A 13,410-nucleotide genomic window follows, 5' to 3' on the forward strand; every position below is an offset into this window, starting at 1 on the left:
CGTGTAGCTTAGCGAGACCTGAATGTGGCAGGGGTGTATGGTTTCGTGTAGCTTAGCGAGACCTGAATGTGGCAAGGATGTATGGTCTCGTGTAGCTTAGCAAGACCTGAATGTGGCAGGGATGTATGGTCTCGTATAGCTTAGCGAGACCTGGATGTGGCAGGGATGTATGGCTTCGTGTAGTTTAGCGAGACCTGAATGTGGCAGGGGTGTATGGTTTCGTGTAGCTTAGCGAGACCTGAATGTGGCAGGGGTGTATGGTTTCGTGTAGCTTAGCGAGACCTGAATGTGGCAAGGATGTATGGTCTCGTGTAGCTTAGCAAGACCTGAATGTGGCAGGGATGTATGGTTTCGTGTAGCTTAGCGAGACCTGAATGTGGCAGGGATGTATGGTCTCGTGTAGCTTAGCAAGACCTGAATGTGGCAGGGATGTATGGTCTCGTATAGCTTAGCGAGACCTGAATGTGGCAGGGATGTATGGTCTCGTATAGCTTAGCGAGACCTGAATGTGGCAGGGATGTATGGTCTCGTATAGCTTAGCGAGACCTGAATGTGGCAGTGATGTATGGTTTCGTGTAGTTTAGCGAGACCTGAATGTGGCAGGGATGTATGGTCTCGTATAGCTTAGCGAGACCTGAATGTGGCAGGGATGTATGGTCTCGTATAGCTTAGCGAGACCTGAATGTGGCAGGGATGTATGGTTTCGTGTAGTTTAGCGAGACCTGAATGTGGCAGGGATGTATGGTTTCGTGTAGTTTAGCGAGACCTGAATGTGGCAGGGATATATGGTTTCGTGTAACTCGGCGAGACCTGAATGTGGCAGGGATGTATGGTCTCGTATAGCTTAGCGAGACCTGAATGTGGCAGGGATGTATGGTCTCGTATAGCTTAGCGAGACCTGAATGTGGCAGGGAAGCTTGTGTCATCCACTAAAGGGAAATGGAAAAACCCGTAAGTCAAGCAAGTTTTGGCACACGCAAACTTTATTGAATGTTTCACTTGCAAATGTTGCGCAAGAAAATGCCATGCTAGCTATTCCATTTTTAAAATTTTCTACGCCTGAGTCGTAAGCCTACATATTTCGAAAGCGTGCTGCTAAGCCAAAGGTCATAGTGATAGGAGTCCCGTCACTATGACCTTTGACCTAGAATTCCTTATCTTTAGTGACAAAGCGCCTGCGTTAATCCGCAACATGTGATATGATATGTCCATTAAACATTTATCGTACAGTAACTCAACGTGAGCACAATTCCAAATCCTCATCATGCGCACATTGAAAACATTGGGAATATAGGCCCTTTATCACTTACAAATGTTTGGACAATATTCAGGGAGGGAGATTTTGTATCTTGATTCATCTGCACTTCACCCGTACTTCTCCTGTACTTAGCATTGTTTTTACATGACTCATAGATATTATCTCTGTATTTTACAAGCTAAGTAAGCTAGCAGATATTAGTTTGAATATGTGTAGAGCTCTGAGAGCTTGTCATAAGTACAGGGCCCCCTCGGGATACGAGTTTGATTCGTTCCTGGGTTGGCATCATACGGTGAAAAAATTGTATATAGGGGTATAGAAACCATAGTAATATATAATGCAAACATCCGCTGGTAAAAATCATCAAAACATAAGTGCTGTACATATTAAAAATTAGTAACAAATAGTATGTTAACCTTAGTAACTACAGTTACCTACAGTAACTTCATTGTGTTTAGTGGTTATGATCTGCAATAAAATGTAGCATAATATACCATGTGCAGTGCAGTACGTACTGTAGGGAGTTCTTACCTTTAAGACAGACGTACGTATAGCATAAACTTTGAATTCATCTCAAATAAGTTGTTAAAGGTTGACTTGCAATAAATTTCACATTACAGTTATTTGGTTTCAAAAAATTCACCATGTCTTACTCCGTTGTGTTGTAGGTGCCAAATATGTGGAAATGTGATTACAAGCTCTTAAAAGCTCAAAACGAACAGTTAATCGCAGCCACACGAAACCGCCGCAGTTTGGATTCTTCTTCCAAAATGGCTCAAATGTGACGTAGCTGTGGTAGATGGTTTCTGTTTACACTTTCATGCAACCTTATTCATCGAAATATTTTCACAAATATATTTCACGCATTCAATAAACCATGTCTATTCTTACGCGTCTGTTTTATCGTCATCGTAATGCTGTCACTTCTAGCAGTGATATCTTATAACTTACCGTAAAAATTCATTTAATTTTTTAACCTTACCTCGAAGGAGTACATATCATTGTCTGATAATCATGACGAGCCTGTTGGTCACCTGTGATAATCGAAAAGTGCTGCAAAAATTATTTGCGAAGTATTGGGTCACATGAACAGATTACGACTTGCCGATTAGACCAGGCCTAAACAAAACTGTAAAGTAGCGAGCATCTATATTTGATACGGGGTCTTCGGTAAAACCCGAAGTGCTTGTCATAAACTAGTGCTACGATAAGTTTTATATTGAGCTTTTTATTGGCCTTTCAATTCACGTGAGAACATGCGTGACAAGACAATAACCAAATTTAATGACTACGTTATCGAAATAAAGAGATTCCAATCTACGGCGGCTTTTTGTTTTTGAGCTTTTAAGAGCTTGTTAGGAGCTTTTAATCACATTTCCACATATTTGGCACTTACAACACAACAGAGTAAGACATGGTGAATCTTTTGATACCAAATAACTGTAATGTGAATTTTGTTGCAAGTCAACCTTTAAAGGTTGACTTTACTGTTTTGTTTCGGCCTCGTCTAATGGGCAAGTCGTAATCTGATCATGTGACCCAATACTTCGAAAATAATTTTTGCAGCACTTTTCGATTACCACAGGTGACCAACAGGCTCGTCATGATTATCAGACAATGATATGTAGTCCTTCGAGCTAAGGTTAAAAAGTTAAATAAATTTTTACGGTAAGTTATAAGATATCACTGCTAAAAGTGACAGCATTACAATGACGATAAAACAAACGCGTAAGAACAATAGACATGGTTTTATTGAATGCATGAAGTATATTTGTGAAACTATTTCAACGAATAAGGTTGCATGACAGTGTAAACAGAAACCATCTCTCACAAATGCGTCACATTTGAGCTGTTCTGGAAAGAGAATCCAAACTACGGCGGTCTTCCGTGGCTGCGATTAACTGTTCGTTTTTTAGCTTTTAAGAGCTTGTAATCACATTTCCACATATTTGGCACCTACCACACAACAGAGTAAGACATGGTGAATCTTATGATACCAAATAACTGTAATGGGAATTTTGTTGCAAGTCAACCTTAAAGCTTACTAAAAACACACACTTGAAGCTAAGTTTTAGTATGTGTTCTTAACTATTTTACTAAATTTCAACTTTTTTCACTAAAATTTTGTCACCAATCGGTTTCCGTTTTTGCTGTCACCATAACTTTTAGTAGACCTGTTTAAAACCTTTTTGAATCTAACTCGGCAAAAAAGCCCAAACAATGCTGTTTTGTAATGATGTAGATTTTTGTTAGCAGGTTAAGTGAAGTTGTCTGTCCACTAACCTTCCGGTTGAGGGGATTGCAACTCCAACTTTGCTTTTAATATTGTCGTTGTACACACGAGAAGTGCTGAACTGAGAGAAATTGGTCATCGTGTCTCTTTCAGGCATTGTGAAAATATTTTCGGCAAACAGCATTTCGTTGTCTTGGTTATTTTTACATACAGTGTACGTAATAAGCACACTGACTGCCAAATTTGAACTCGGGCGAACATTTTGCTGAATCCGTATGGGGAATGGTATCTGAATGCGAGGTGACAAAATCATCATGTTACATTTCGTAAGGTGAAAAAATTGCACATCAGAGTAATTTTATCCAGAGGGTGCACTGTATAGATTTTGGCACACTGTGTTTGAACTGTGTGTTGGAACGCAGATATGGAAAAGTTATCTCCACCTTCCCCCTTTAACCTTTCATTTCTTTACTAACATAAAGCTCAAAATGGAAGTTGACATCCGTTGAACGTGCTATTTATTGAAACACAAAATTACTTGTTTAGTTATTATGCAAAGCTTGAATTTAGTAACAGCAGAAGTTGGTTTGAAGTTAGCAACCAATGGCAGTTTTCAATTACATGCTGTACTAACTAGAAGTTTGGAAAGGCTCATGTTTGTTTAAATAACAAATTTATAATCAAAACTTTTTTTAAAGGTATCATTTTATTGCTGCACAACCTTTATTTGAACGCCATGGCGCTCTATTTTTCAACCCTTCCCTTAGAGTGACACTTTAGTAGAGGCGACATTCAAATAAAGGGTGGCATATTTTTCAAACACCCCATCAGAATGTTGAGAAGATTAATTTAGCCCTTTCAATGGCAAATCAAATGTCGCCCATATTTTGCATTCTCCTTCGAGCGGTGCGACATTAACCTTTTTGGATACAAGAAATTTGCTAAAATAACTTACCTCCAACTTGCCGTACTCTAACTCTATATGCTGTAATTCTGAAAATTTATAAGTTTTATAATTATAATAACTTATCAGATGCTACAAATATAAATTTAAGAACAAGTGAAATAAACAAACCATATTAATAATAGATGCAGAAACAAAAGTTAATATTTTAGAAACAAAAATATTTGCATCATTTGTTCGGCCGGTTGCGCTCTGGTTGTTGTTTTCGATCGAATCATTTCATCATCTTCTAGTTGATCAATAATTTCCACCGTGTCTGTTGAAATGAACTTTTTTTGCACTGCTGAATTACTCGATATTAGCGTCTAAGCAGACCAAAACTTCCGCGTTGCTATCTGAAAAACTTTTCGTCAAAATATTGTTAAACTTTCAGCCGAATGCACGCCTATCATAAGTCGTTCAAACCATCGTAATTGCTAAAACGTTCATATACATGTACGTCAAAGTATCAAGATTAAAAGCGTCAAGTATTAAAAACAAGGCACTACTATGATCCGAATACAGTTACTAATTATTTCTATGGCTTTGCAATCTAAGTTTTTAACGAAAAAACCTAAAGACTTGTACTGTAGTTGGAAAACAGACTTCGATATGAACAGAAACAACAAATTACTTAATTGTTAATGATGTAATTGTGCCATTATTAGTACTGTTTTATGGACACTTTTCTACTGATCACTTGCTATTATTGGTTTGTAAAGATTAAAAATTTCAAATAGTATCGGTCAAGTAGAAGTGGAGTTCAAATAAAAGTAGTGTCCAATTACAGGGTGGCACTCCATTTTTCAACCCTTTTCCCAGAGTGGCGCTCAAATAGAGCCGACTTTTAAATAAAGGAGGCATTCAAATACAGGTTTTACGGTGGGCCTATGCGCTTTCAGTGATACCGTAAAACCTACTTTAATCAAATCAATACAGGAAAAGATAAAGGTTTAGGATTTTTACTGAGGCTCTATCAGAGATAACTAGAGATATCAGATACTTTATGGATTTGATATTATATTATTACTGTATTTAATATTTGGTGAATCCGGCATAATCTTAACCTGCTACATACTTTAGAATGTGTTGACTTCATAGAACGAATAGACAGTAGAATGAATAATTATGTTACTCTATTTGTGAGCCAAATATGTCAATTATTTATCTATCATTCACTTACAGAGCCCAAAGCACCTCCTATGCCTGTTATCGTAGAAGAGAAAAGCACAGAAAATACTTTTGCCGTAGAACTCAAGGCTGCCAGCTGCTGCAGGTTTGTTCTCTGTTTATGCCAGTTTCATAATATCTGTTTTAAATCCTCATCTATACTGGGGTTCTATGTGTGTATGTTTTTGAGAATGCAACAAAATTTGGATAAAGGTTTTTAGGCTGAATTTGTATAATTTGTTAAGTTTTGGTTTATTAATGTGTCACGATTTTTGGTTTCAAGTTAAAAATTATTAAACTATCTCTATAGCGTGAATGTATTATTTGTATTAAAATCAGAGATGATCAAAGCCTTGTTAAAGCTAATTTTATTTTTTCCATCGTCTGTTGAATCGGGAATAATTGTTGTGCTAGACTTTTTCTTTGTACTCACGGCATGGTTAGCTCGCTTTAAACCAAGCCGAAAAAACCGGTTTTTATGGTTTTTTTCGTTATTTTTTGTGAAAAACAATATTTTGAGCTAGTGGTTCCTGTGTGGTGGAAATGTAATTCTATGTAATTATCAGCTGTGGAAGTTCATTTAGGACACAGTAGTAGATTGATGGCAGAGCTCAAGTTGAAACTACAGGAAATCCTAGAGCAACAATGAATTAGAGAACTTTATTTTTCAATTGCTTTTATCAAGCGATATGATGATCCCTTTACTGATGAAATATGAAAATCATGTGAAGTCTAATAATCTCATCATTGTCTTTAATAATGAAAACTTTATAAAGTTTAGCCAGTGCTTATAATTAGAAATAGAAATTAAAACAGTAAAATCCTTTTGAGCAAAAGCTTTGCAAACTAATATTTCATTTAGTGGGCACAAGCCAAAGTAGTTGTGCAGAGTTGCTAGACACTAGTGTGATAAGTCTGGAGTTATGCCTCACTGGTCTATTTTAAAATATGTAGATGGTAGATGTAGATATGTAAAACCTATACAATGGATAAAGGCACTCTAATTAGCGGCACTCTAAATTACTACATAAAGTAAACAAACGTAGAATATATAAAGCATCATGTAGAAACATATATCATACAGAAAAACTGACCAATAGTACAGAATTGCTAGCAAAATGACATATAATGTGTAACATCTGTTTCACTAACCTTGTGCCTCCGTAATCACATCACTAGCTTCACATTATTTATTCTATTCGTTATTTGTAAAAACAGTGGTAAATATGTCAAAGGCAAGTCTTATTTGCTTAGACTCTGGAACTAAGCAAAACAAGACAGAAAAGAACTGGAACAAACAAAATTTATTGACCAAAAACCAATGCTATCGCTCGTCATCATCATCAGACCCCCAAGGAAACCAGTGCAGGGGACGGGCCAGCTGTCCATTAGTCACCACTCAGGGTACCCAGAGCGCGCTAACACCAAGCCCTTTAAGCTCTTCACAAGTTGCATTGTTAAAGTTCAGTTTACCAAGTTTTTTGTGTTTCCAAAAGTTAAAGTTGTGCTTTGAATTTCCAACATGACTTGCAAAAATAATCCCATTTGGAAGTTTTTCACTCGAACTGCAGAAGGCAAAGGTTTTAAGGCAAGATTTAATAGGCGTGCTGTCGTAATGCAAGTTCACACAGATACATGTAGGCTTAAAGCCCACGTAGCTAAATTTCAAGCTCACAACACCAATTTAGACGTGATTAAATGTTGCTAGTATTGCAACATTCAGGTGATAGTAGTATTCAGGTGATAGAAGTTGAGTCATCTGCCACTGCTCCAAACGCTAGCAATGCAGATCTGCATTATGTTGGGATTAAAACTCCTGCTTATACATCGAGCTGTATGTAATATATTCACTTCATGTGATAAGATTTCTGCTCTGTATTTTTTCAATCGTGTTTGACTACAGAGTCATTCTGAAATTTCTATGTTTTCTTTTTTTTTTCCATAATAACTCCCACAGTACCATTGTTAACAGATGATTCCACATATGCATGTTCAATACTCAATCATGCAGCTATAGTAAGTGATGTTAATTAGACTTAAAATTGCAAAAACTTTGGTCAAATTATAAAAACCAGTTTAAACCATAAAACCGGTTTAAACCCAAAAAACTTGGTTTTTTCATAAAAACCGTGTTTTTTCCAACCCTGACTCACGGCAGACAAATTTGTTTGTATTAAAGCAGCTGAATTGACAGATTAACACTATGATTAACACTATGATTAACCCTATGATTAACACTGTGATTAACACTATGATTAACACTATGATTATAAGATCTCTTCATTATATGTTAATCTACGATGTGTTCAGTTGTCAATTATTCATGACAACTACCTTTACAAATAAGGAGCATCACCAAAGGTTATATGCGCGTATCTTTTAACAGGCTGCACAGAGTGGTAGTGATGGAGGCAGATAATAAGGTCAAGAGAAGCATGAGTATTGAGAGTAGGAAGGAGGTCAACCCTGAGTCATGCGGACAGTGCTGCACAGGTTCTTGTTACATTGCGGGAGAGCTCCTTGCATCTCAACTACCCATGGTTTTTACAGTTGGCAACAATATGAGGTAAGATAAGACTTTGGCTCACCACCCCTTTATACCTATAATAATCTCACATTATAATCTCTCTCATCAGCTCTGCCTATATTAGCCTTTGCTCACCATCCCTTTATACCTATAATAATCTCACATTATAATCTCTCTCATCAGCTCTGCCTATATTAGCCTTCGCTCAGCACCCCTTTATACCTATAATAATCTCACATTATAATCTCTCTAATCAGCTCTGCCTATATTAGTCTTTGCTCAGCACCCCTTTATACCTATAATAATCTCACATTATAATCTCTCTCATCAGCTCTGCCTATATTAGTCTTCGCTCAGCACCCCTTTATGCCTATAATAATCTCACATTATAATCTCTCTCATCAGCTCTGCCTATATTAGCCTTTGCTCACCATCCCTTTATACCTATAATAATCTCACATTATAATCTCTCTCATCAGCTCTGCCTATATTAGCCTTCGCTCAGCACCCCTTTATACCTATAATAATCTCACATTATAATCTCTCTCATCAGCTCTGCCTATATTAGTCTTTGCTCAGCACCCCTTTATACCTATAATAATCTCACATTATAATCTCTCTCATCAGCTCTGCCTATATTAGTCTTTGCTCAGCACCCCTTTATACCTATAATAATCTCACATTATAATCTCTCTAATCAGCTCTGCCTATATTAGCCTTTGCTCACCATCCCTTTATACCTATAATAATCTCACATTATAATCTCTCTCATCAGCTCTGCCTATATTAGTCTTCGCTCAGCACCCCTTTATACCTATAATAATCTCACATTATAATCTCTCTCATCAGCTCTGCCTATATTAGCCTTTGCTCAGCACCCCTTTATACCTATAATAATCTCACATTATAATCTCTCTCATCAGCTCTGCCTATATTAGTCTTCGCTCAGCACCCCTTTATACCTATAATAATCTCGTTTATAACTCTAATAAGTTACGGTAAACCTATGGGAATGATAGTGTTTAAACCAGCCTAAGCGTAGTCTGAGCACCTGTGTTTTGTATCAGATGTTTTAATGATTGTTGCACTGATGTCTCTAGAATGCAAACTCCATGGTCATCAAATAGTCTTCATATTATATATATATATATAGTACTTTATTGGCAATAATTTCATTTCAAAAATAGAAATGTACTAGAAACATTCAGGTACTTGTAGCTACAGAGGATACCGCAACACCCCGCTTAGTGAAGGTAGAAGCTACAAACTTTGGTATGGAGCCGGAGACGAGGTGGATGGGGTTGCAAAGTTTACATATGTGTTCTTGTCTCAACCAGTTGTTGGTAGGTTCTGAGGCAGTGGCCTTCACTTTCATCGCTTGTCATACTGTCTCTTATCAGTGAGTTGCAGTACTATTGCTAGCTCAGATCAGTTTGCTAGATCAGATCAGTGATGTGTTCTGATCTAGCAATAGTACCACCTCCACCTCTATCTACCACCTCCACCTCTATCTACCACCTCTACCTCTATCTACCACTTCTACCTCTATCTACCACCTCTACCTCTATCTACCACCTCCACCTCTACCTACCACCTCTATCTCTATCTACCACCTCTATCTCTATCTACCACCTCTACCTCTATCTACCACCTCTACATCTATCTACCACCTCTACCTCTATCTACCACCTCTACCTCTATCTACCACCTCTACCTCTCTCTACCACCTCTACTTCTATCTACCACCTCTACCTCTATCTACCACCTTTACCTCTATCTACCACCTCTACTTATCTGTATATACCACCTCTACCTACATAACATCCATATCATATATATCATATATCGCTAAGGTTGGAATGCCAGCTTCCTAGGAGTTCTTATAACAAGTCATCTTGTTGCCACAGATGCTCTTTTCAAGAGCCAAAAATTTGTGGGAGCAATGAGGAGCGAGTGTTTCTATAGGAAGTTGGGATTGAGCATAAGCTATATATACATAAAGCTATATAATGTAGGATTGCTAATTGTCTAATATTAAAACAAGGCGCTGAATACTTGATTTAGCATGCTTAGCGAGATGTTTCATGTGAACTGACTTAATATTTCCTTGAGCATCCAGTCTCAGCCAGATCAGCCAACACAATCAGGCTCTAAACTATGATTGTACTTGACACAAGAAAACAATACTCGGTATTGAATTGTCCTGATGCACTGATAGCCCCTTCGAGTCTTACCCCCGTATCATATCTCGTCCTCGTATCATATCTCGTCCTCGTATCATATCTCGTCCTCGTATCATATCTCGTCCTCGTATCATATCTCGTCCTCGTATCATATCTTGTCCTCGTATCATATCTCGTCCTCGTATCATATCTCGTCCTCGTATCATATCTCGTCCTCGTATCATATCTCGTCCTCGTATCATATCTCGTCCTCGTATCATATCTCGTCCTCGTATCATATCTCGTCCTCGTATCATATCTCGTCCTCATATCATATCTCGTCCTCGTATCATATCTCGTCCTCGTATCATATCTTGTTCTGGTATCATATCTTGTCCTCGTATCATATCTCGTCCTCGTATCATATCTTGTTCTGGTATCATATCTCGTCCTCGTATCATATCTCGTCCTCGTATCATATCTCGTTCTGGTATCATATCTCGTCCTCGTATCATATCTCGTCCTCGTATCATATCTCGTCCTCGTATCATATCTCGTCCTCGTATCATATCTCGTCCTCGTATCATATCTTGTTCTGGTATCATATCTCGTCCTCGTATCATATCTCATCGTATCATATCTCGTCCTCGTATCATATCTCGTCCTCGTATCATATCTCGTCCTCGTATCATATCTCGTCCTCGTATCATATCTCATCCTCGTATCATATCTCGTCCTCATATCATATCTCGTCCTCGTATCATATCTCGTCCTCGTATCATATCTTGTTCTGGTATCATATCTCGTCCTCGTATCATATCTCGTCCTCGTATCATATCTTGTTCTGGTATCATATTTCGTCCTCGTATCATATCTCGTCCTCGTATCATATCTCGTCCTCGTATCATATCTCGTCCTCGTATCATATCTCGTCCTCGTATCATATCTCGTCCTCGTATCATATCTCATCTTTGTATCATATCTTGTCCTTGTATCATATTTATTCACTCGGTGCCACTGTTTCTCACCCGTCAACAGAATGCTAGATATGTATACCTCCCAACATTGGTACATTGGTCTAGACTGCAAACATTGGTCTAGACTGCAAACTCATTTGTCTTCAATGTGTTGCCTTCAGAGAGTCCATAGAATTAGAATGACTCCCATAGATTAGTAATCTGGTTGGTTAAAGAATAGAGAAAGCATAATATTATTCTGCTTTATTATTTATCTTGAGGTGTTGACTGATGTTCTAAAAAAAGAATCAAGGAGATCGACCAACCAGAAGCTGAGATATAGCCAGCCAAACACAGGTCTACCAAAAAGCATAAGTGTTTTGGTAATCATCAATATGTGACGTATGAAATCGACTTGTGTGCCATTGGTCAATTAAGCCAACTAATGCGCTCTCCTATAACAATCACCGCGTTTTAATTGGTTTAATCCCTGGAAGTATAGAACAGTCCAATTGGGCCTAACAATCATTGCTCTGATAATTCCGAACCAGTCCCTCTGACGTGTAGATTAGTTTTAGCATGAAATAATTACACGCGTCTATTATGTCGCAACCTTTCGCTATCTTGCTAGTTCAGCTCATTTTTGTTGTTCTCCCACTTAGCTTCCCTATTCAGACTCATCCTTAGCGCTGTTCAGATTTTTTTATCTATAGCTAATAAATGGAATCAATTAAATCAATCATCAATCTCGGTTATTATTTATATTTTTCTACAAATTATACTAGATACATCATTTATTCTATATGCAGTTATATTATTATTTTGCATAATATGCATTATGATTATTATATTAATCATAAAAATAATCATAGATAAGATAATAGATAAATAGAAAAAATCAAATCAAAAGTTAGCGTTTTCCTTTCTTACAGCAAGAGCAGCACGGTCAAGTTATTATTTTTAAAATTATGGCTGTAGTGAACTTACAGTCTGTTAATAGTGACGATAATCATGAAAATCAACTGAATGCTGCAGTAGGTACACTGTAGAAAAATGATGAATGAACAAAAATTCCCATTTCTTATTCTAAACAACCTGCAAATTGCGGATGTCGCATATAGACTATACACCCTCCTCTGTTTGTTGAACAGAGGATATTCGGAGCATATCCGTGGAGATCGAGTTAAAATTTGAAGCACAATAGTCAAAATCTGCTCTTCTGTTTTGAAAAATCATGGCGAGGGGTTGTGGGCAAATGCCTTTACCACTCGATGTTTGCTTGATTTTCTTGAGAAACCAGAGCTCGTCTGTAAATTCTTTACTATTGCGAGAAGCGTTTCACATCTCGTAGCCTAAAACCATCATTATACGTAACGGCGGTAAGGGTGTGCAACTCCGGCACATGACCAATAAGTCGATTTCATGCGTCAAAATTCTCGGGATTTTTGAAGGGTTTTCCTCTTATCCGTTATTAGGTAGACCTGTGTTTGGCTGGCTATATCTCAGCTTCTAGTGAGTCAATCTCCTTGATTCTTTTTTAGAACATCAATCAACACCTCAAAATAACTAATAAAGCATAATAATATTATGTTTTCTCTATTCTTTAAGTCTCATTCCATCTCTTCTGAAAATACCATTTTGACTTGTTTTGTGCCAGTTTAACTACATCCTATTATCTCTCTCTTTCTACTCATTTTCTGTCTCTATTGTCAAAATTGGCTATTCACTTCCATGGGTCTTACTTTGCTTCTCGCTTCTCAATCTCTCTCAATGTCATATGCAGCACTATCTTTATCTCTCTCAATGTCATATGCAGCACTATCTTTATCTTTCTCAATGTCATATGCAGCACTATCTTTATCGCTCTCAATGTCATATGCAGCACTATCTTTATCTCTCTCAATGTCATATACAGCACTATCTTTATCTTTCTCAATGTCATATGCAGCACTATCTTTATCTCTCTCAATGTCATATGCAGCACTATCTTTATCTTTCTCAATGTCATATGCAGCACTATCTTTATCTCTCTCAATGTCATATGCAGCACTATCTTTATCTCTCTCAATGTCATATACCGCACTATCTTTATCTCTCTCAATGTCATATGCAGCACTATCTTTATCTCTCTCAATGTCATATACAGCACTATCTTTATCTC

General features: G+C 37.5%; 1 protein-coding gene across 4 annotated transcripts in view; it reads left to right on the forward strand.

Moving 5' to 3' along the window:
- The window catches only part of LOC137393833 (receptor-type tyrosine-protein phosphatase mu-like), a 171,855-nt gene that overhangs the window by 119,430 nt on the left and 39,015 nt on the right, over positions 1–13,410 (forward strand). For all 4 annotated transcript variants that reach the window (XM_068080557.1, XM_068080544.1, XM_068080563.1 and 1 more), the window contains exons 15-17: positions 5,620–5,710; positions 7,991–8,170; positions 9,350–9,474. In XM_068080557.1, the coding sequence (XP_067936658.1) occupies positions 5,620–5,710; positions 7,991–8,170; positions 9,350–9,474 (396 nt within the window). The remainder of the gene's footprint in view (positions 1–5,619; positions 5,711–7,990; positions 8,171–9,349; positions 9,475–13,410) is intronic.

Source organism: Watersipora subatra, chromosome 1, assembly GCF_963576615.1.
Source record: "Watersipora subatra chromosome 1, tzWatSuba1.1, whole genome shotgun sequence".
Taxonomy (NCBI): domain Eukaryota; kingdom Metazoa; phylum Bryozoa; class Gymnolaemata; order Cheilostomatida; family Watersiporidae; genus Watersipora; species Watersipora subatra.